The following is a 23,844-nucleotide window of genomic DNA, read 5'->3' on the forward strand; positions in this document are numbered from 1 at the left end:
AACAATTTCTCTTTCCCATAGGAACTTAGGACCAGTAAACCAATTTGAGCTAATTAGCTCATCCACTTTGAGGCCTCTGGAAGCATGATCCGCCGGGTTTTGATCAGTGTCAACATAGTACCACTGTGCTGGGTTAGTAGTTTCTCTGATCCTTTGGACACGATTTGCAACAAAAACATGAAACCTACGGGCCTCGTTGTTAATGTACCCTAAAACTACTCGTGAATCTGTCCAGAAGTATTCTTGGTCGATTTTTAACTCCAGCTCTTCCTTTAACATGCTGCTGATTACTGCTGAAACTACTGCAGCTGTTAACTCCAGCCTCGGTATGGTTACAACCTTTGTGGGTGCGACCCTTGCCTTACCGATAACTAAGAAGCAATGCACTTTGTCTTCACTCACAACTCGAATGTATGAGCACTGACCGTAACCTAGGCTACTTGCATCTGAGAAGTGATGCAGTTCAATTCTCTGAATTTTGCTTGATTCGAAAGGGACAAGGCATCTTGGGACCTGGAGTTGTTGCAGATTCTTCAGGTCTTGCAGCCAGCTCTCCCATTGAGGTTTCAATTCTTTACACAGTGGTTCATCCCATCCAATGCCTCTTTGGCACATTTCCTGTAGTATTTTCTTTCCAAGCAGGAGGAAGGGAGCCAGAAAGCCTAGAGGGTCAAACACAGAGGCTACCGTTGACAGGATTCCACGTCGTGTCGCAGGTTTCTCATCCAAGTTGACCTTGAAGGAAAAGGTGTCGCTGGTCACGTTCCACTTTATTCCTAACACAGTTTGGCCTGGGTACTCATCGTAGTTAAGACCCACATCATGAATTTCACCAGCCCGTTTAGAGTCAGGGATTGTCTCTAATACTGCTCTATTGTTGGAGATGAACTTGTGGAGGTGTAATTTCCCTTTTGCGCACACACTTTGCGCTTCCCTCACTAGATGAATGGCTGTATTCACAGAGTCTACACTGATGAGACCATCATCAACATAGAAATTCTTCCTGATGAAGTTGGCCGCTGCAGGATATTCCTTTTCATTTTGGCTGGCAAGATACTTCATTCCATAATTTGCGCAGCCTGGAGAGGATGCTGCTCCGAACAGGTGGACTTTCATACGATATTCCTTTGGCTCTAAACTCGTATCACCATTTTCCCACCACAGGAACCGAAAGTAGTCTCTGTCTTCCTGGCTTACATGGAACCTGTGGAACATTTTTTCTACATCACAGATGACTGCAATTGGGTGTTTGCGAAACCTGCAGAGCACCCCTATCAGCCCATTTGTGAGATCAGGTCCAGTTAACAGGTGGTCGTTAAGAGCTGTGCCCTCATACTTTGCAGAGCAGTCGAATACCACCCTAATTTTGTCTGGCTTTCTGGGGTGATAGACTCCTTGATGGGGAATGTACCACACATTCCCTGCTTTAGGTTGGTTATCAGCTCTCTCTGCGTCCCCATCCTTGAAAACACCTTCCATAAATTTAACATAGTCTTCCTTGAATTTGGAATTTTTCTCGAGTTTTCTTTTCAAGTACTTCAGTCGCACTAGAGCCAAATGTCTATTTTCTGGCAACTGAGGGCGTGTCTTGAAGGGAAGTGGCATTTCCAAGTGCCCCTCTGTGTTCTGATGTATTCTTTCGTTCAGCAGCTGCATAAACTGTATGTCATCCTGTGATATACTCTTTTCACCTGAGTTTGTATCTTTGAAGTCTGATTCAAGGGCTCTGATGACAGTGGCTGGTGTCAATGGTGGGAGTTCTTTAACAGACACACGATGACACAAACCTGTCACCTCCGTTGACTTTGCGACCCAAGGTGAGCTTCCAACAATGCTCCAACCCAGGTCAGTCTTGATTGCATATGGCTCATCATCCCTTCCTGTGATAACCTGTCGTGGTGCTAATGCTCTAGAGCAGTCATAGCCTATCAGGAGTCCAACCTTACAGTCCATCAGTTCTGGTATTTCTTGCGCTATAGCGTTCAGGTGTTTCCATCTTTTGGCAGTTTCAGGAGTAGGAATGTGGGAACGTTCAAGGGGAATGAAATCTCTAGTGTAGGCAGGTGGTAAGTTTATAAAGCTTTGTGAGGAAAACCCTTTAACTCTAAGTCCACTAACCCTCTCACTCTGAACAATGGAATCTTTGCCCATCATAGTGGTAAGCTTTAACTTGACTGGTTCTGAACATGCGCCTATGTTCTCACATACCTCTTGATCTACAAATGTGTTGCTGCTCTGTGTATCTAGTAAAGCGTACACCAATGTCTCTGTTTCAGGAGTAGCAGCTGAGGAGATCCATACAGGCACTATCATGGATGTGCTACCACCACCCCCCTGCTCTACACAGCACGAAAGGGAAGACATATTTTCTTCTGCCTGCATGACATGGGTAGATGTGTCTGTTACAGCGGGACGGTCTTCATGAAGTGGTGTTGGATGATGTTTCTTACATGTGGCACAAGTAGCTTTATTTTTGCAGTCCTTTGAAATATGTCCTCTCCTTAGGCAACCAAAGCACAAGTTATTTTCTAGTATAAACTTTCTTTTGTCTTCAGTGGGTTGATTTGTAAACGTCTGGCATTTGTGGATGGAGTGACTTTCTCCACAGCACATGCAAGTGACAGGGTTGAAGGATGAAAATGAAGTGTTTACCTTCTTTGATCCATTAAAGTCCTTTAAGCTGCTTTCCACAACATTGCATGGTTTCATTACTGTACTTGATTTTCCAGATGCTTTCACAGTAGTGATAAAAGCATTGGCCTTTGGGCGCTTTATATCTCTAGATGACTTCTCTTCCATGGATTTCAAGGCATGAAGAGATGTTATAGGATTGCATGCAATTTCTGCTTCATGTGCCATAAAGTTAGCAAACTCCTTGAAATCAGGGTATTCTTCTGTTTGTCGTAGTTGCTTTGTGACATGACGATTCCAGCGAGATGTCAGCCAATCAGGAAGCTTTTGTAGCATTCTTTGATTCTCTTCACAGTCATTTAATACTTGAAGCCCTTTAACATATGGCATGGCATTGCTGCAGGCTATCAGAAAATCAGTGAACTGTCTCAATTTAACTGACTCTCTTGAACCAATTTTTGGCCAGTTATTCAACTTTTCTCTAAATGCACGCTGGATTACAAAGGGGTGGCCGTAACGAGCATTCATCATCTCCCAAGCTTGGTCATAGGCTTCACCATCCTTTCTGTAGAAGCTTCCTTCCAGAACAGACCGTGCCTCACCACTTACGTATTTTTGTAGATAAAACAACCTGTCAGCAGGATTTGTGCATCGCCGTTCTATCAAAGCCTTGAAGCTTGTACTCCACTCAAAAAACTTAAGTGGGTCACCTGTAAAGACTGAAGGCTCGGGTGCAGGAAGTCTAGTAAGAACCATTGTATCATGCATGGCTTGAATTAGTGATGTTTCATTGTTGTTGTTGGTTTGTTCATTATTATTGTTCTTAAATGTTTGTTCCCCTTTTGTTTCCTTATCAGGTGCTGGAGGGCAACCAGCCAACTCACTGCATGCTGCTGTTCTTTCATCACAGGACTCACCTGAGTCAGTCTCGGAATAGGCCTTAAGCTTTGCGGCTATTACTTCAAGATCTCTCTGATTTTCCAATCTTTTAAGCTCTTGCCTTTGTGCAGCGATTGCTTCCTCCATTTTGATTTCTGCCTGCTTTGCAGCTAACTGTGCAGCACACTCTGCTCTTTTTGCTGTGATACATTGTTCTGCTGATGACCAACTTGAATGGTGGCTACGAACAGTGGATTTGGAGATTATGGTCCCAAATACTGATTGTGCATATTCTCTGTCAAGCACCATGTGAAGTCTTGTGTTTTCTGCCTTAGCATCAAACTCATCTTGCCCCACTTCACTCATGCGTACTTTCAGCAGGCCCATTATATCTGTTGTTACTGCTGTGCAGGAATCCATCTTTCTTCTAATCTCAGTAGAAGGTGCAGATTGAGATCGTATACTTTCATAGACATCTCTCACTTGTGTCTCTAGGTCTTCAACAGCATCCATCATGTTGCCTAGTTCATGATCAGAGCACTCATCCTTAAGTCTAATACGTGTGGTTCTAACTTGTTCTTTCCAGCTTTCATATAGTTTGATGAATTTACTCTCCATCTGAGAAATCTCTTGTTGCTTCAACTCCATCATTTTTGGGGTTAACTTCCTCTCCCGTGAAGATTTCCTAGGTTCCACTGTCCTTGAACTGGCAGAGGTGGTCTCCCTCATTGCTGTTTGGTGGGTCTCTATTTTAGCATGGATATCGCTAATGAGTGACTCTAATTTCTCCTTCTCACCAACATCGGCTTGTGATTTTAACTGCTCATATAGCTTAGATAATTCTACTTGAAGAGACTCCATTTGTTTAGCAGGTCTACATCCCTGAGGATTTCCTTCATGAACTGACATTGTACATATTTTGGAGAAAACTATATCACTCCCTGTTATCTCTAAATGTCAGTAGTCTTATAGATCACTTCAAATAGCTATGTAACTGTTGAATCTAGTATCGACTATTAGCAGCATTTTACTCAAATAAAACCTTCTAATGCAGTCTACTGATGTAATGCAAATACAATTTAAGATCAAATACTATTAAACATTCACAGCAATTATGCTTATAGATAGGAACAACAGGCATCAACTTTAACATTAAATTATAGTGGTGATTGATAAACCAGTATTCTTAACAAGTAATCTTCTTTGCAATGCCTGCAAAGTTATTCAAGCGTCCATAAAGCTCTGCAGGATACTTAGCTTAACCTGCTACCCTCTGCAGATTTACAGTCCTCAGCCAGACGTCCACAATTGGATCAGCAAACTCTGCACAACCAGTAGAAAGGATATTTAACTGCCGAACGCTGTCTCTTGCGGTGAATTGCGGTACTCTCAACCAGACCATGCCAAGAGGTGACAGCCCCCTCTGCCGCCAATGCAGATCGACCCGTGTCTTCTTCGACCTTTTTACCCCCTAGCGATGATGCTCCGTGCGTTTTCACTCTCGGCTGTGTTGGCGTTACGTTTTCACTGTAGCTACACTGGTCCAAAGAAATACTGCCCACGCATCATACAGATGTCTTTTAAGTATTTATTTTCCGCTCTCTCTCCCTCTCTCTCTCTCTCTCTCTTCATTTGACACCGTGAAAACTACAAGAAATAAAAGAACATACAACTTTGAAATGAATACATGTTTTCCAGTCAAAATCTCTCAGGCTAGTGTTCGTACAAAAGCACATCGACATGAATACAGCACTGTTACCGTGTGCGCCTCTTGAACCAAGTGCAGAATAGTTCTTTTGGGGCCTCGTGTCTTTCCTCAGGATGCACGTTAGCTTGACTCATAATGCCACCGTGATGCCCCTCACCAACTCTAGTCACATGACCCGTCCATCAAAATAAAAGCTTTTACAAGCCCATTCAACTTCGACCAAACATTTTGTATTTCACAAAAATGTATTTACAAATAAATTTTAACAGTTGTATGTAATAAAATAATTCTGAACTTATGACAGAAACATAATAATAAACATGTCATTCAGACAGTTACAGTCCCTTTGATGTCCTCATTCCTGATCCTGTCCATCCTCATCACTCCCAAAGAGAACCTCAACATCTTAAGCTCTGCCTCCTGTCTATTCTTCAGTGCCACTGTCTCTAAGCCGAACAACATCGCTGGTCTCGCACCTTCTTCACCTCTGCTCCCTGTAACCTCACTGTTCCACCTGGGTCCCTCTCATTGACACACATGTATTCTGTCTTACTGCGGCTAAGCTTCATTCCTCTGGTTATCAGAGCAGACCTCCACCTTTCTAGATTTTCCTCCACCTGCTCTTTCTTTCTCTGTATACACTTCTGAAATTCCTTGTTCCACCACACAGTCTCCTTGTCCACTTTCCTCTTTCCAGATGACACACAGAGTACCCTCCTACCTGTCTCCCTGGTCAGCTTCTATCTTTCTAGCCTTGCTACCTTTCCACCTGGTCTCCTGGACACACAGTATATCCACCTTCCTTCTCTGCATCATGTCAATCAACTCTCTATCCTTCCCTGTCATAGTCCCAACATTCAGTCCCTACTGTCAGTCTTTCCTCTTCTCTCTCTGCCTACGAACACACCTTCCTCCTCTCCCTCTTCGGCTAAAAGTTGCCCAATTTTCATCGGCACCCTGCAGGTCAACAACACGGGTGGTGGTCGTTGTTGACCCGGGCCCCGACCAATCCGGTGTGGATATGGAGGGAGGGGGGGAGGGGGAGAGCGAGAGAGAGAGATAGAAAGATAGAAGACTAAAGACAAACAAAGCACCGATTTAGGGTGAGATCCTAGATGTATAAGCGTGGACCACATGACCCGTAGAGCCTACACAGGAATATGTAGTGATGGAAGAATCAAGGCTTTCTGAGGCTTTGAAGCAATTCATTCAGAAAAGGCTTCAGTGTTTTGTAACATTTGAATCGTCACTTTGGCGACATCTGCAGGAGAAATGTGTGTAGCTCTTATGGAAAACCAGACCCCGGAGTCACGGTGAGTCCAGGTCCGGTGTTGGCAGTCATCATGTGTCCTCATTAAAAACGTGAAGCGGGGGAGCCCCTGTGTCCTGGGTCACTATAAAGTTCCAATCCCATTTTGTCGTGGTCTCACGAACAAGTCATAATGTCCGCGCTGCACACCTGAATGACAATGGCCAAATGTTACTGGCGGCACGAACTAGCCAATCACTGCAGAGCTCGCTGCAAACAGCTGACGCCAATCAACCAATAGAAGAAGGACTTCAGCGCCCTGAATTAAATGAAGTAATAATAAACTTAAATTCTGAATATTCTTATTTAGATTTTTTTTAAAATTTTGTAATTCAATCTCTTGCCATCTAAAGTGTTTTCCAGAAGTTCTCAGATCAATATATGGAAATATACTAAGCAAAATACACAAACGATGGATGGATCACTAAGCAGGGTAGAGGTCCAGAGGTCTGAGAGGTCAGGGGGAGCATGGTCCAGAACCTCTAAAGTTACTGGTTGTGTTTGTTTGAAAGAGCTCATTTAAAAAAAAAAAAAAAAAAGTAAATAAAAAGTGATGAACCTCAACCTGAAACTATCCAAAAGAAGCACAAAAACAGACACAACACAGCTAAATAGACGTCAATGATAAACTGCTTTTGTCTTGTCCCTTCAGGGAACAAGTTCCCCACGTTGATTTGGAATCAGTTCTTACGCCGGATGCCCTTCCTGCCGATACCCTCCCCTTTGATGCAGGCTTGGGCCTGGCACCAAGGTGGCCCGAGGTGGGTGTGGGATGCGGCCACACCTGATGGGGTGGGATTCGAACCGGCTGCCTTCTGCATCCCGACCCAATTCTCTACCACTGAGCCACCAGGTCCCCAAAACATCTAAATAGACATCAAATGAATACATAAGGTAACAATCACCACATTTAAAATGACCACAAATTACTAAAAAGAAAAGGTGAAGGCCTGATTTCCCATAATCTCAAAAACAGAAAACATGCAGAGACCTTGTATAGGGAACACATGCATTTATGCAAACCAGGCTTCTTCTCCTGTCTTAAAAGTTACATTCTGCAATAAACAGAAGTCTGATTTGGATTCTATAAAGATTAACAACCAAAGAATGAGGAACATCTTCAACATGGATGAGTAAGAAACAACTTCAAACCATGATGAAAATATGCACATTATCACTTCAGCAGAAAGTAAAGCACTTTTTACTTATGGTCAATATGAAAATAGCTACACTGCTAATAATATTTATAAAAATACCAATGAAACAGATTATACACAGCACACAAATGGCAAACACAGCAGCCAAAAGCACCTGCAAGTGTGGCTGAATCACCAACGAGGCAAAGGCCAGGTGCCGCTCAGGAAGAGGCCCACATTGATCCCTGAAGGGAACGTAACAGGGTTTTTGTGTCTTTACATCATAATCCAACTGCTGCCGGTACATCTGATTTAATTGCTGCTTAGGGAAAACACTGACACTAGAGGGGCCCAGAAACAAGTATTTGCCCCACGACCCGAAAAGAGCTTCATGCGGCCACGCACGATGCCAACAATTCATATTCGTCACAACACAGCACAATCAGCAGGACTCACTCAAAACCAGACCCCGGAGTCACGGTGAGTCCAGGTCCGGTGTTGGCAGTCATCATGTGTCCTCATTAAAAACGTGAAACGGGGGAGCCCCTGTGTCCTGGGTCCCTCCAAAGTTCCAACCCCATTTTGTCGTGGTCTCACGAACAAGTCATAATGTCCGCGCTGCACACCTGAATGACAATGGCCAAATGTTACTGGCGGCACGAACTAGCCAATCACTGTAGAGCTCGCTGCAAACAGCTGACGCCAATCAACCAATAGAAGAAGGACTTCAGCGCCCTGAACAGAGTGATGATGATGCCTTCACGTTGACCTACGGAGTCAGTTTATTTGTTCTTAAGGATGAGTTCATATGCACCTACACACACACACACACACACACACACACACACACACACATACACACACACAGACACACACACACACAAACAGCTAAATTTACTATCACTCAAGTTAACAGCTCCACCAATTAAACTAATTTCTCCATCCGCTTCATGATTTACATTCCATATCCAATCTAAACTACACTGTACTTGTAATTAGGCTCTTTTATGATTCCTTTGAATTTAACAGTTGACCGACATCCTTAACTCATCACTGAGCTTATTCCACAAATAACCTCCAATAACTGGGATACAGTTTTTACACACTCCTCTCATATCATATGTGTTGTCTGTCTAAAAGCGTCTGCTAAATGACTAAATGAAAATGTGTCTCACCAGAAACAGCTGTTTCCTGCTAACATTAATGTTCATCTTTATTCTTGCTAAGGCCTCAAAACATGCAATTTTAACAAAAGTGTAGATATCAATGTCATTTGATTTTCGACACGTGCAGGAAAAACCTTTTCAGTCCTTTCCTCAAGTTTTAGTGATTGGCTAAGACATAAAAATCACGTGTCAACACGTGTGAGAGAAAAGAGGACATTTTTGTTTGTGTGTTTACATGTTCAAGCATATATTACTAATAAAAACACTCAGAAAATTGATGCGCAGATGGTTTGATATCTGCAATGAATTCAAATTCAATTAATTTCCTGAAACTGGATGCGTGCAGATCCAGTAGTGAACCTATTGTGTGTGGGCCTATGATTGTGTGTGTGTGTGTGTGTGTGTGTGTGTGTGTGTGTGTGTGTGTGTGTGTGTGTGTGTGTGTGTGTGTGTGTGTGTGTCCCTCTGCCGTGCACGTTCCTGGCACATGGCAACAGAATCTAAATTTAGCCCCAGCAGCAGCCGGGCTCCACATTGGGATCATGCTTCCTCTCACTAACGTAGAATCGCTCCCTGCTGCTGTCTCTCCTTCTGTGCTTCATACAAACATGCCTTCCTCTCGTGCAGCTCTCTTCCTCCTTCTTTTCTTTCTCTTCACTTCCTGTCTTTTTGCCATTTCATGACTCCATCACTCTCTTCCTCCCTATGTGTCATCTTTCTCTCCTGTTCCCCTCTGGGTGTCACCTGCAGCACTGTTGTCTTCTTTTTTACTTGATGTTGGCTGCTGTTGCTTTTATATTTGTACAGTATTATTGTGTATTACTCTACACTCCATACCTTTACTCCTGCTTTTCACAACGTGCAAATATGTTCAAAACTTTACTCTTGTGCAATTATTTATTCAGTTTCTTTTCTTTTTTGAAATTGTGGTTTTAAAACTGAACACCAGTCAGAAGGTTTTCAGTCTGATAAAGGTTTTTGAATAGAAATATAAACTATAGCTGCATCTTGTACAACAACAACAATAAACTGCTATTTACACATGAACACAATCATGATAATAATCTAAAACAAAGGGAGCATTGGACACATCTCCAAATCAGTCAGACCACTAACAATATTTTAGGGGGGAAAACGCTTGTAACAGACATTTTACACTGTAAGTACAGGATGTCTTCCACCTCTGTGTGACGGACTGTCACGCTCACAGAAGTCAGCAGAGAGGGATCTGAGAGTTCCTAGCGTGACAGTAATGGACTGCTGGGAGCATGTGGTATAATCCCGGCTTAATTTGGCACACTGCCTAGTGAGGTATTACACAGCTCACAGGCTGCGTTAGTCCCACGCTGTTCACATGTGCATGCTTGCACACATTACTGCCGCGCTGCCCGGGAGCGAGGGCACCGACGAGAGGTCACCGGGGACACGGAGCCTTTCAGCTCAGCGAATCCGTTCTCAGAGTTCAAACATGCGTGGGGAGCGATAATAGAGAAAATGCTGATGGAAAATATAGGTTGTGTATATGTTTGGGACATACTGTAAGTAGAGCTACATTTAGTCTGTAATGTAGACCTTTGAATGTCTCAACAGCAGCCTCTTGAGACTTTTTCACAGATTTACTAATGAGGTGAGACATGTGCAGCTGTGGAAAGTAACTAAATACAAGTGGAAGTATTTGTATTTTTTTGGCTCCATCCTATTTCGTCTGTTCCACTACAGTTCAGTGCTGAACATTGTATTTTTCTTTACTACATTACACAAGGGAACTAAAGTTTACTATTCACAGATTAATCTTTAATAGATTACACAAAAACAATCCTACTGTTGATGATCAAAGCACTGGATCACACATTTGGATCAACAGCTGCTGATTTAAGTCATATCTAACATTTTATGGTACTGAACTTTATTCTCCTGCTCTCCTGCCATTAGTTGACTTTTGTTCTATTTTAGTCTTATTGTCTCCTTATATTGTTTCATGTTCATTATATGTCTTAATGCCTTGTCTTAAAGTCTTGAGTCATTTATAGTGCCTTGAAAGAGACTGTCCTCCTATAGAAAATTGTGTTTGGTTGGCTGACCTGCACTGTAAAAATGTGATGTACGTAGTTATAGAATTAAAAAATACATGTTGGGAGGAGGTCAAGGTCAATGAATGGCTCAGAAAAGAAAGGAGTTTTGCAAAGGGTGATGCAGAAAGATGTGCTTCCACTTAGCTTTAGTTTGAATGAAAAAAAGGAAGCTCCTGTCTAATTTGTGCAGTTATATTCCTCATTCCATACATTCCTCTTTTTTGCAAAGGTTAATTTTGCTTTAATTTTCACCGTCATATCTTTGGAAGAGACTTGTCAATGAAGTTTTGAGAAGATATACACTTCATCTATCAAGAACAAATGACATTGCCACAGTAATTTCATGAGAAGAGGTGAAAAATATTTTAACTTTATGGGCAGCAGGGTATATGTACAACATTGCACAAACAAATACTGGTGGATAACATGACAATTTAAAGACGGTGGAGGCAAAATCGAGGAAATATGAACAACAACAAGACGTAAAGATGAGATCCAACACGGAGGTGTCTCACATTAAATCTGACCAACACACTCATCCCACAGCTTCAGAACTGCGTCCAGTTGCACCGCTTTTTTACATCCTTTGCCGTATGATATTGATGCCACAGGAGCGACACCATTTGATGCTGCAGAATCTACTTCGTAAACACACAAAAACACTACAAACAGTGGCAATGTCACACACACACTTCTTTTGTGATCCAATCATCATTAAGGCGACAATGTCCTGAGTCTAGAGTCAAACCCTGGTGTCCTGTGGAAAAGTCCTGAGTCTTGTTGTACCATCCATCACCCTGTCCACCTCCCTATGAGACTTTTTCATTTTATGTACGTCATTGCTTTAGGCATCAATATTAAAACGTCTGGGTTTTTCATTGTACTACACTCAAAGCTCCGAGCATCAGTTACCAACACAAACAGGTTCCTTAAGTCTCAGCATGTAACACAAAGAGACTGCACACAGCTGCACTTTTTGATGCCTCTGGAAGAGAGCGAGCTGATTAGGCACAGAAACAGGACAGTCAGTGTGTGGAATGATTGGGTCTAAATAGAGGAACAATAAATTGAGGCATTTCCCCATTTCCTATCTTTGAATATAATTCCTGACTTCACAACCTGATCTGAATTATAGTCAGGTGTTTTTTTTTATCTTTCTTTTCACAAAGTCTGGTTCTCATTTAGTTTGGGTAATAGCAAATATCAGCCACAACAAGAAGCGGTAACAGCTAATTTGTCAGAATGTAACAAGTAGAGACTGAAATTTGGGGCTGTTTTAGCCCTCGATGAAACTTGCTCTTTGAACCCCCTAAGCTTTATGGGAACTGTAGTTCGAAATGGAAGCTAAAGAAGAATTTAGAAAAATCAGCTATTTTTACACTTTACATGGTTCACTATGGACACGATGCCCACATCTCAGGTGGAGCTCAAATTGTCAGATGTCTGCTGGATTTGTCTCATAAGAAGCTCATAACTCCTTGAGAAATCAATTTTAAAAACAACCATGTGAGACAGCAGTCTGCCTGCTCTGGCTTGTCCCGCAGTGACTCCCGGCCTCAAGGCTTCAGTCTCTCCCAATAGAGAAGCTAGTTTTTCCAGGTGATTCTCATCATGCACACATTTCTCTGAAAAAGTGAAATAAAATCTCCTGCAGGGCACCGGAGCCCCCAAAATGCATTGAATGTCTTTCAAAAATGAAGAGGTGAACACAAACATACAGTATATGATACATTTTTAGATGCAGTGTTACTTCCTGAGGATATCACCATCTCTGATGTTCAGTGCGAGTAAATACCTATAAATCTGCTAAGAAATCATTGAAAAAAGGCGTGAAAATGCTTAGAACTGCATGACTTGACAAAGAGTAATCATGTTTTTATGTTTTTTTTTTGCAGTATTATAATAATCCAGATGTCTGTACATCCAGTAGAACATAAAAAACAAGATGCACTTTAAGGCAAATACAACATGCTTTTGTTGCCACATTAAAATATCGACATAAAAAATGAGGATCCTTTTGTAGCAAACAGCTACAGTCACTAAATTCCTTTGCATCTGTTCATATAAGTAATTATTCCACTTTCTGTGCATCATTTAATAAAGATATTAGACAGTACGACAGTTTAAGCCATAGTGACACTGCTGCTTACGATGCTGACTCCCGGTTACGCCGCCTGGCTGCGCATGGCTGCGTGGGTTTCTACTGGAGGATCTCGTTTGCGTCACATGTGAGCAGATCTCAGCACAATCACACCGTTGTACGAAGGTCCCTGAGCAGAGAGGTCCTAATGGTGCAGCTGACTCCTGAACCAGGAATGTCAAGTCTGCAGAGGCCTCCCACATTAAAATAGCTGGCCTGCCCTGTCAGAAGACCCTCACAGTGGACGCACTGGGGCTTCTAACAGCTGCCAGTCCCATAGACCTACTGAGTGCAGGAGCAGAGGAGAACCAACGTAGAGGCTCCAGCAACAGGAGAACAGATCAGCACGAGTGGAGGAGGAGATGAGAGAATCAAATTACCCCCCGGCAGTCCCCGTTCTGCTCCTCATTCCAGAGTCAGGAAACGAGCTCGGCTGTATATTTCCACACATTCACCTCTTACAGTGAGTGCACGGAGGGGTGAGGTGGCTACTGGCTGCACACTGACCACCACTAAAATGCCACAGGAACAAGCTCTGGTTGTGTGAGGCTGTTTCCTGCAGATAGTCTTCAATGGCGTTACATGCAGCTGCTGTGTCACACTCAATTCTGTGTGTGGTGTGTGGGGGGAGCAACTGTACAGCACGTGTTCCTCATACCCGAGTGGAACCACTATCTGATATTCCCATCAGGGTTGCAAACAGGCATCACTTTCATCATTACTTCACTATTTTTTGGATGATGGAGTTTTTTTTTCTATAAATGAAAATTGTTTATACTGCTGTTACATTACGCTTTACATTTGTTTTACCTGACTGCCTAAAACACGGCCTCATATATTGTTAGAAATCCTGAAGACGTCTTTTAAAAGGGACCATGTTTATACTGAAAACATGCAGCAAGACAGAACTAATTCATCACAAAGCAACAATGATTTCATAGTCTATTGATTGGTCAGTGTATACAAAGGAAGAAAATAAGAAATAATGCGCTCACTTTAATGACCAACAGTAAAAACCACTCCTGGCTTCTACTAGCATAGAAAAATTAACAAACATTTATTGTTTTACTTAAAGTGACTCAAAAACCGACGTGAAAATCTTCAGTCATCAAATTTGTTTTATCCAAACAAACACATTTGGTCTACTAAAAACTACACAGATGGGAAAAGTGGTAAATTAGGGCACCAAGCCCCCAAAAGATCAGTTACCAAAACTGTCAATGCATTTTGTTTGTCAGCACAAATATCAGCTGTAAAATACTGATTAGTTTGAGGGGATTAAGTAATCAAAATGCAATGTATATGAGAATATTGTTTACCAACACTTCCTGATTCATTTCCTGTAATTGACTGAGGCAGCTAAGTCAGTCAAAAAGGAGAAACTCTGGGTTTTATTAGCACTGCTGACGATGTCTTCAGTTTACATTGTGGCTCTAAAACTGTGCTTTTACTCATATATTACAAAGGAAAAAACATTTCAGAAGCTGTGAAGAGAGATTTTTTGGACCAATTTTCATGTACAAATGCTGAAACAATTAATCAAAAGGTCCCAATTAGGATTCTGCAGACCACAATCACACCTTTGCAACCTTAGAACAAAGTACTAGTTTCAGTAGTTACTTTAAAACCAAGACTCCATATATAAGCGTATTCACAAAATATATGCAAAGATTCACATCATCATCTCAAACCTTCACGATATTAAAGCCTTTACATCAATAATCTGATGGAACGACTTTTCCTAAGTACATAAGGATTATCACTAAAATAAAGTCTACCCAGAGTTACTGCAGTATTAAGAGCAAAGTGTGTCGATGATGCTCAAAATGTCACATGGATTTAGACAAATCAACAGACGGTCGATTCACAAAAAACTAATTGGCAACAATTCTAGTAACGGATTAATCATTCGGGCAACTTGTGAAATGCTTTATAGACAAAAATCGTCTGGCTTTCAGTGCTGAAAGGTGAGTTTACTTGTTTTGCCTTCTTTTCGCTGACCAGTTCTAGGGTTTGAACTGTCTGACGGCCACCAAAGCATCTGAAAGCAGCACCTTGAGATTTAGCGATGTCCAATGGGCTGTTTTGCAGCTTTCCAACATTTAATAGACAAAACAATTCTTTCAAAATGAAATTAATCATTAGTTTATGCCTGACAGCATGGGTTTTAATGCTGGTTGATTTTTGTATCTCACAGTGGATCATACAACTTATGGCAAATATTAACAAAATAAGAGTGATCAGCAAGCAAAAGGCAACACATGCTGATCACAGGTGAAATATTTTAAATTGGTTCATCATTGAATATATTTTGTGGACTGTTGTATTTTGAGACATTTTTAGGTGAAAAAATGAAGAATCAACAACCTAACAGTCAAAAATAATCAGAAAATGACAATCACGACTCTCTTTCCTGCTCACATTAAGTAAATGAGTCTACAAAACAAATGGGTTTAAAAATATACAGTCACAACACTGGTTATTGCATTTAAAGCTGTTTTAATTAAAGAAATGTTGTACTTTCACTCTAGGATTAACATAATGAAAAATAATCTGGAGGTCTGAGTCACATCTTTGTTTTAAGAAATTAACCTTTTCTTTTATTTTGAAATTGCTTTTACACAATACATTTTTTCTTTTATGAGTATTTGAAAATATCTTTTGCTGGTTTGTTTAGTAATATTGTTTTTCCTATAAGTAGAATCTCATTTCAATATAGTTCTCTTCTGGAAAAAAAAAAAAGAAAAACATCCGTGGATGTGTCCAGGGTCTTTACGTGATGGAAGATGTTGTCGGTCAGGTCAGAAAAGGGCCCGCGGCCGCATCTGACCAGTTCGGGCCATAACAGAGAGGCTGCTGATGCTGGAAGACCAGACGAGCCGTACTGTGCCGATGCTCCCGTCCAAGTGCCGGATATTTGGACCCTTGTAGTGGCAAATGGGAGCAAATGAGCATCGCTAAAAGTCCCTGCTGGAGGTGGGCTCCCACAGAATGCACACAAACACAGTTCTCCCCCCCCCCCTCACTGGTCGGTTTTCCAAAGTGGCCAAACACCAGGGATGCTCTGGTGTCAGGGAACAACCTGCTTCTCCTCACTCACTGACAACAATGATGCTCTGAAAATATTGCTCACGTCGTATGTATAACATAAAACCCAACTGATCCACATTGGAATTGACTGGAGTCAAGACTTTCGTTTAGTCTTCCGATAATCCTCTTACTAACTTCCTGACTAACTCAACATTTTTGGGGGTAATCTTTACGATTAATCGGCCTGCTGCTGCTGCTGCTGCTGCTGCTTGACATCCCTCCATCCGCTGACATGTCTAATGGAAAAAACCTCCACAGAACAACCGCGGCCTTCTCTACCTTCCTCTGACTGACTTGCATGGCTCCACACGTTAAAACTGCTCACTGAGAAAAGACCTGGACTGTAACAGGAATACAACATGGGAAACATCTGAAACTGGTTGACTCCTCACTCTTTAAATATAAACTATGTTGCAAATATCAAAGCATTCATTGGTTTCACATATAGTTATAAAAACCAATTTGCTGGTTTTAGTATACTCTCTCGTTCCTCCTCGTCTGCTCATTTTCTATTTTTTTACAATAAAGCACTCTCATTTTCAGCCCTGTAGACTGATCTCCTGTACACATTTAGTCCACTTTCATAGATGCACACAACCACTCCAACCATCAACCCTACAAACCTTAGGATAATACACCGAAAACTCCCTGCACATGTACTTTTAGAACGCCACGATACTTTAGTAGGCTATTACAGCACGATTTGTCATGCACTTTATCTGTCTTTTTATTTTTTTGTTTTTTTTTGCGAAATACCCCTACAATGCAGATCTGCCAAATAACTGGACTAACAGCTGTTTCGCTTCATCTCCTCAGTCGTCATCCACGTCGTCCCCCTCGGACTCGTCTCTCCTCTCGTACATCTTGTCCCGCTGCCTCTCCTGGATCTCCTTCATCTCCTCAGCGTATCTGCAGAAAGCTCCTCCGAATTTGCTCCAGGCTTTGAAGGGAATGGTGATAGAGTTCCTGTAGCTGGGCTTCACCTCGCTCACGCGCAGGAACACTCCGTATTTATTGGACCCGACGTCGAAAAAGAACCGTTTGGAGTCCACCATGATGGAGGTGCCCTCGGGCAGCTCACCGTAGCCCCCGGCGGCTGTGCCCCCGGCCAGCTCCTCGTCGTCCCCCCCGTAATCATCTATGAGCTTAGCAAGGGCGTCTCTAAACTCTATTAACCCCTGGGCTGGAAGGGCTATGGTCTGGCCGGCCAGCATGCCGCCCACAGGGCCCCCGACTCCAAAGCCAGGTCCGCGGTTTACGGTCTGCCGGATCCGCAAGAACCTCCCCCGCTGGTTCTCCTTCAAGTCCAGGTAGTACTTGCGGTTCTCCCGGACGAGAAACTCGCTCTTGAGCGCTCTCCTGGGCCCGCCGTCCTCGCCCGCGGTCGCCTGAGCTATCTGCTCCGGACTGCTAGGGCCCAGCTGGGCGTAGTGCTCGATGAAATCCCCGAGGTAGTCGCGGAACTCCGCCGCCACCGACAGCGAGAGGGTCAAGCGACTTTTGGAGCCCCCGGCCCCTACCTCGGCGATTTTGATGAACCTGCCCTTGCTGTTCTGCTTGACATCCAGATAGAAGCGCTTGTTCTGGATGTCGAGGCGCTTGGAGGCCAGCTCCTGGGTCTCCTGGTCCCTCTGAAAGTGCTGAAAGCCGCCTCCTCCGCCGGTGCTTCCACCGCGCTCACTCCCGCTGTCACCGTCCGCCATCTTCAGCTCCACCATTCGGCTCCGGCCCCTCTCTCCTGCGTAGCTGCTTTCTGCGTGCACTCCGCCAGCGCGCGACCCCCTTCAGGTTCTCTCCGGCGGCACTCCAGGGAGCGCTGTGATTGGCCTAGCCTTCTGCCACTTCACCACGTTCACACGGTTACGGCTTTCCCATTGGTCCGTCCGCTTTGTCAGTTACACCCACATATATTATCTGTCGTCAGTCATTGGTTGAGGCTGACTGCGTACTTCTTGTTATGCGTTATCAACTCCCACATGTTGGGAAATCTTAATATAATATGATGAAAGTTATGTGTTTTAATTTTTTTCTGGCTTCGGCTGGTAAAACATGTCGACATAAGTTGTTGTTTTGCACACAGTTACAGCGAAATGAAATTCGAAAAGATTTCAAATCTGTGTTTTATGTGTAAAATAGTTTTGTACTGCCTGGAAACGGGACGAGGACATGCTATAATTAGTTAATTTTAAAGATGTATTTCATTGCGAATAGCACAAAAACAACGTATTACGTGCTGCTAATTTGTTTTGTTTTTGTTTATTTAGTTCAATTTATATGGTCAACAAACTAAACAATACATCTTTTTGGCAAAATTCAACTCAGTCTGCAGATGGCAGTATAGGTCCACTTCCACAATTTCAGGTTGATCTGCACCTGTGAGTTTAGAGGCAAAGCCACAAATGGAAAAGACTCCTGTACCACTCTGGAGCACATTTGTTTCGCTGAACGCTTTATATGCCCTGTGTGGTTATATAGGTATATGCCTTGATCATCAGATGTTTTAATGAGTAGAATCAACTCGTCTTTTCTAACAAACTCAATGTAAATAGGTAGGTTTGGTTCATTCCAAATCAATTCTACTATAAACACAAGTTGTTCTGAACTGGGGACTTTTGACTTGAAATAATGAGTTGAATAAGTGAACAACTGTTTATGCTTGCATTGTTTGACCGTTCAACATATTTATACATTTTATTTGGGGGAGGGATTACATAAAAGTAATTCTCGATCCTTTTTCTTAATATTTGGGCCTTGAGGCCCTGTGTTAAGAAAACTCTACTGTCGCACAGCTCTGTCTGTAATACTTCTTTTGCTGTGAAAGTGCCTTCATGGAAAACAACATTTGAGTTAAAGTATAGAGACAAAAACACCAAAAAATATACTTTGCAAAGTCTAAAGTACTCATTGTACCGTGTCTCATTATTAATAGATACTTTGCATAGGTGCTGTATGTCTCCACAACTGACTACTTAAACGAAACTTAACACATCAGAGAACGTGTAGTTTTAAGTTTTAATAGTGACTTTATTTGAACACAATCTTAATTTACAAGAACATATCAATAAAAATTTAATATTTTAAAGAATAAGACTTAAATATATCCAAATTTTACAGTCACACACATTAATCACAATATTGCACACTACATCATTTGACCGGAGCTTCACTGCAGCGACTCTGGCATGTTTCTTTATTAGCTTTGATCCTAAACATCCCAGCAGTCTCACGGGACAGTGTTAGTAATACTGGGGATAGCTGGGGTAGGATCCCATGAGCGGAGCTGTGGTGGAGGGCATTATAACTCCTGGGAGGCTGCTGTACTGATAGTAAGAGTCCAGGGGCAGCGTGGAGACACTGGGTAGTGGGGAGCTGTACTGAAGGCTGTGTGGGTGGAGGTAAGAGGCAGTGGCTGGGGTCTCCTGTGCCACTGTCTCTGCTGCTGAGTGGTATCTGGGGTAGGGGCACGGCCTGTACGCCGGCAGCTTGGGGTAATGCATGAACTGAGAGGTGATGTTTGTTTGGCAGGCTTGAGCCAAGGCGTCCTGCACCGTCCTCTTCAGCTTCATCCGCCTGTTCTGAAACCAGTTTCTGATCTGGGTGGAAAAATAAGGACGATTATTCACTGTTGGTGACAGTGACATCGTGGCTAAAGCCAAGTCTCACAGTTTGGAAAATGACTGAATAATGACTGTATAAATGCAAAAATAAAAATTAAAATCCAACCTATAACATACAATTTTTAAATAAATCTACAAAAAACTGTTAGTAAAGTGCTTAATATTGATTCCTATTTCCCGAAAACACCCCCCTCCCCCCAAGTCTAAGCCATAAAAGCTTAAAAAAACTACAAATTATAGGAATAAATTACACAAATCTAAAAATAATATAATTACCTGTATATTTACACAATCTAAAAACCATGTATAACTTTAGAATGTATCCTGACACTTTATCTCAAGGATTAAAAGCAGGTCAAAGGTCAAATGAAGCTCATAAAACACGGAGGACTTGAGAATTGTTACCTGATTGTCGGACAGGTTGAGCTGCTTGCAGAGCTCCCTCTTGTCCTGGGTCCCCAGGTAAGCGTTCCTCTTAAAGGCCTTCTCCAGGATGCCGATCTGCTCTGCCGTGAAGGCCGTGCGAGGTCTCCTTCCTGACGGAGGGGAAGCCGGTGAGGTGGGGGTGCGGTCAGCGGGAGCTGGGGGGGAGAGGGATCGACCCCCTTCACTTTCATAGCCAGAAGTCTCCTCTTCTGTCCCGCTGCTGAAACCGGCCTCTGCAAATCACAAACAAAGAAGAAATGGTTTAATACACTACACATTTTTAATTATTATAGAACCAAGATGTGGTGGATTAAAAGGCCAAAATATCATAAAATGGAAATACTGAGGCAAAAGCACTATAAATACTGAAGTTTTACCTAAACTGTGAATTTCATAAACTATTCTGACATTTACAAGTTTCTGAAAGTACAGTACTTGAGTAAATAGTTAATGACAGTTTTTCGTACAAAGATTAAAAACAAAACAAAATACTTCTTGACTAAATGTTCTGTTACTGTTACTGGCTCTTACCCTGATGACTGTGTGACGTCTGCTGCTGCTCAGCACTGAAACCATCCAGGTCCTGGATCACGGTCTCTTCTCTCTGCTCCTGTCTGGGGACACTTTCGGACTTTTGCCGGGAGTAGAAGCCCGGCAGGCTCTCCGACTGTGTGCCGCAGGTGGAGGCGCTCTCAGATCCTGCTGGCAGGCTGCTCTGAGCCATCCATTCGATGGAGAAATGTGCCCTCATGGCTGCAGGGAAGAACAGAGTTAAATCCTTTGGTCTGAAGCGTTGTGTCCAGAGTGACGAGGGACAGTTTCCTCAGCGTTTTGTCACAGCTTCACAGCCTGTCTGTATTTATAGGGGGGAATCCCAGCACATCCCAGTCCCTCAATCATGAAGATCAAAGCACCACCCCCACCCCACCCACCCCTCTCCCTCCCTCCCCTTTATTTTTCACAACTGGAGTAATTAAGACGTCTCATTCAGTCTCAGTGAGGCTGTTACAACCTGGCTCCAGTGAGTCTGCAAAGGACCCCCACCATCTACACCCCCTTACACACACACCCGCACACACACACACACTCCTCCTTCCTGCCTCCAAACACACACTCACACCGTCTGCATCACCCCTACAGCCCCATGCAGATGGTAGCTTACAGCATAATAATTATGCAGATATAAGACATTTTTAGTGTTTTCTTTGCAGTGGTACAAAGTAACTAAGTACATTTAATGTAGTATTTTATGTGTATACGTATAGTGGAGTATTTTTCACATTGTTTTATTTCTACTTTTACTTAAGTAAAAGAACCTGAGTACTTCCTCCACCACTGGCTTATAGTAATCTTGTAATATATTTTGAATCTTTGTTTTTGAAAAGTGAATTTGCAGTAAGGTTACTGCTGGTAATTCACTTCAAAGCCTAATCAAACATTTTTAACCATGGACAGTATTTAAGTACCTTTATGAAAGTACTATACTGAAGATTTATTATGGTTTATTATTGTTTTTTGATTTACAGTTGTGTAAATATGAAACACCATAATGTCGTTTTTCTTGACATTATGTTACAGCTGTGATTTATTGTAATTTATCTGTTTATATGTTCAGTGTGACCACGTACATTAACAGTCATATCTGCTTACAATTTGTGTATTAAAAACATATTTATTACAGTTTCAATTATTATCTGAAACCGAGGCTTTAGATCAATACCAGACACAATGGGTGAGAAGTGGTTGATTGTAACCAGATAATCCCCGGATGATCCCTAGATTAATGACTAAATGATGGTCTTAACATTGTCTGATCTCTTTTGTAATTGATGGTTGTCAGGATTTAAATTAAATTGATTATTTCATTCCTCATCACAGTGAATGTAGATTTAAAGTTGTCATGTGGAGTTTAGAAACAGTAACAGGTATCAGGAAGTAATCAGGACATTATATGATTAGAAAAACACACATTTCAGATACTTATACTGCTACAGCTGGCAGTGGTAACTTTAAATACACCTGTAAGTATAACATGTATTGTTCATTAAAATGCCATATAATGCAGCAGAAAGTACATTTTCCCCCAAAATGTAAAGCGGTGAAAGCAAATAAAAGAATGATGTTATTAATAATAATACGTACATCAAATTTATATGGTACTTTTCAGGATGCAAAAGACGCTTTACAAACGTTACACACACAATACATCCACACTGAAAAACAGATGATGTAAGTGGAAGAGCAAAATTTACATAAAGTAAAAATGTTTTTGTATTTTATTGTATTGTATTAAAATATTATTTTACGTTTGTTTCTACTTTTTAATCATTGTAGTTTCTTTCATGTTTTATAACCTGATAAACGGTTTTATGCTCTGTTAAACCATTTGTCTAATTTTGTGAATGTTTAGTTATTTTTTGTCGCTTCAGGATCAATTTGTTTCTACATTTGGTTATTTTACATGTTGGTATCTTTTACCAGAGCTGACTTTCTCCACAAATGTTATGGTAAATGGAAATGGTAACACTGCTGAGGCCTCTGGCCTCTTGGGCCCCTGTTTGATTCCCTTTGAGTTTTATTAATGCTTCTTAAATCCTCTCTAAATCCAACTACGCCTCTTTAAAGCACAATGTGATGGCTGCTGCTGGACCTTGAGTGAAAAGACACTAAAAGTCCTTCTCCAGCTGCTCTCACAGCAAACCAATCAGTCGAAACTAAATAAATCCAAATAATGAATATAAAGTGAGCGCAGCTCCAGAGGACACGGACAGTTTTTATGGCGCTGTCTCCTCCTGTCTCGTGTTGGGTGTGTTACTATCAAAGCGGGGCCTTTGAAGTGGCTCAGGATCCGTAATGAGCCATTAGCACCGCGTCGCTCCTCTCGGCTGCGCGCTCAAACGGCGCGTCTGCGCGCTCACGGCTCCGGATCCGTCCGCCGGCCTGTGCACCTCATTATCTCATCAATGGGGCCGTTTCGTGATTGAGCCGATTAATCCTTTAAACGCGCTGCATTAACATACAAAACAGCGCCGGTCTTCCTGCTCACAGACAGTCTTGATCCATCAGGACGGTGGCGGTGATGCTGGACCCACTTCACAGGAGGGCTCATCCTCTCCAGCCCGTTATCAGCCTCTTTAAGTCCATCACAAACCCGCCGATCAGCCATGATTTCAGGCGCCATGGGATCAATGAATCACAGGTTTCCATCATGTGGTGGAGTAACTGAGTATAATTGAGTACATTCACTCAATTATACCTGTTCCTGTTTGTTTCGGATAAACATTCATATCCATCACAGTTCTTACTGCAGGTCATATTTCAGCATCAAGTCCACTTCTGAAATACATTAGTAAGGAGTCGTTTCTACTTACATTATCAGAAAGCATGGAAAATGTTTGTTTGAAGTATTATAAATGTTAAAAGGTGAATATTAAACTTGCATTTTGTAAATTTACAATATAAATTACTGTATTTGCAGCAGTGGCAGTTCATTTCATTTACATTTAATAATAATAATAAACTTTAAATATAACATCTAATAATACGTCACAGTTGTACATATTTATATTTTGCAGGATTAGTTTTCGTTGTATTGATACTTTTACTGTACTTTTACTTTAACAGCCTTTTTTCCAGAGCAGGGCTTGTACCTGTATTTCTACTTTCTCAT

At 42.0% G+C, this 23,844-nt stretch overlaps 2 protein-coding genes and 1 long non-coding RNA gene across 3 annotated transcripts in view; all 3 read right to left on the reverse strand.

The window, feature by feature from the left end:
* Positions 1 to 8,439, reverse strand: part of LOC137104281 (uncharacterized) — a 24,674-nt gene extending 16,235 nt beyond the window's left edge. The window contains exon 1 of the long non-coding RNA XR_010911658.1: positions 8,120 to 8,439. This is a non-coding gene — a long non-coding RNA (uncharacterized lncRNA). The remainder of the gene's footprint in view (positions 1 to 8,119) is intronic.
* A 5,642-nt stretch (positions 8,440 to 14,081) lies between these two features.
* On the reverse strand, positions 14,082 to 17,924 carry purbb (purine-rich element binding protein Bb). The gene has a single exon (XM_067485245.1). The coding sequence runs from the start codon at positions 17,847 to 17,849 to the stop codon at positions 16,944 to 16,946; it is 906 nt and encodes a 301-aa protein (XP_067341346.1). The 5' UTR covers positions 17,850 to 17,924; the 3' UTR covers positions 14,082 to 16,943.
* Positions 17,925 to 18,854: 930 nt separating this feature from the next.
* ved (ventrally expressed dharma/bozozok antagonist) lies at positions 18,855 to 22,358 on the reverse strand. Its single transcript, XM_067485246.1, has 3 exons — positions 20,700 to 22,358; positions 20,154 to 20,407; positions 18,855 to 19,724 (listed from the first exon to the last, which is right to left on the reverse strand). The coding sequence occupies exons 1-3, from the start codon at positions 20,923 to 20,925 to the stop codon at positions 19,368 to 19,370; spliced, it is 837 nt and encodes a 278-aa protein (XP_067341347.1). The 5' UTR covers positions 20,926 to 22,358; the 3' UTR covers positions 18,855 to 19,367.
* Between the last annotated feature and the right edge of the window lie 1,486 nt (positions 22,359 to 23,844).

Source organism: Channa argus, chromosome 18, assembly GCF_033026475.1.
Source record: "Channa argus isolate prfri chromosome 18, Channa argus male v1.0, whole genome shotgun sequence".
Taxonomy (NCBI): Eukaryota; Metazoa; Chordata; class Actinopteri; order Anabantiformes; family Channidae; genus Channa; species Channa argus.

Bases quoted from the DNA above. Each gene is read 5' to 3' on its own strand.
- purbb (XM_067485245.1), bottom strand. From the start codon at position 17,849: ATGGTGGAGCTGAAGATGGCGGACGGTGACAGCGGGAGTGAGCGCGGT.
- ved (XM_067485246.1), bottom strand. From the start codon at position 20,925: ATGAGGGCACATTTCTCCATCGAATGGATGGCTCAGAGCAGCCTGCCA. The intron at 20,408-20,699 runs GCCAGTAACAGT...TGTGATTTGCAG, and splicing joins ACACAGTCATCAGGGTAAGA to AGGCCGGTTTCAGCAGCGGG. The intron at 19,725-20,153 runs GTAACAATTCTC...TTTTCCACCCAG, and splicing joins TCAACCTGTCCGACAATCAG to ATCAGAAACTGGTTTCAGAA.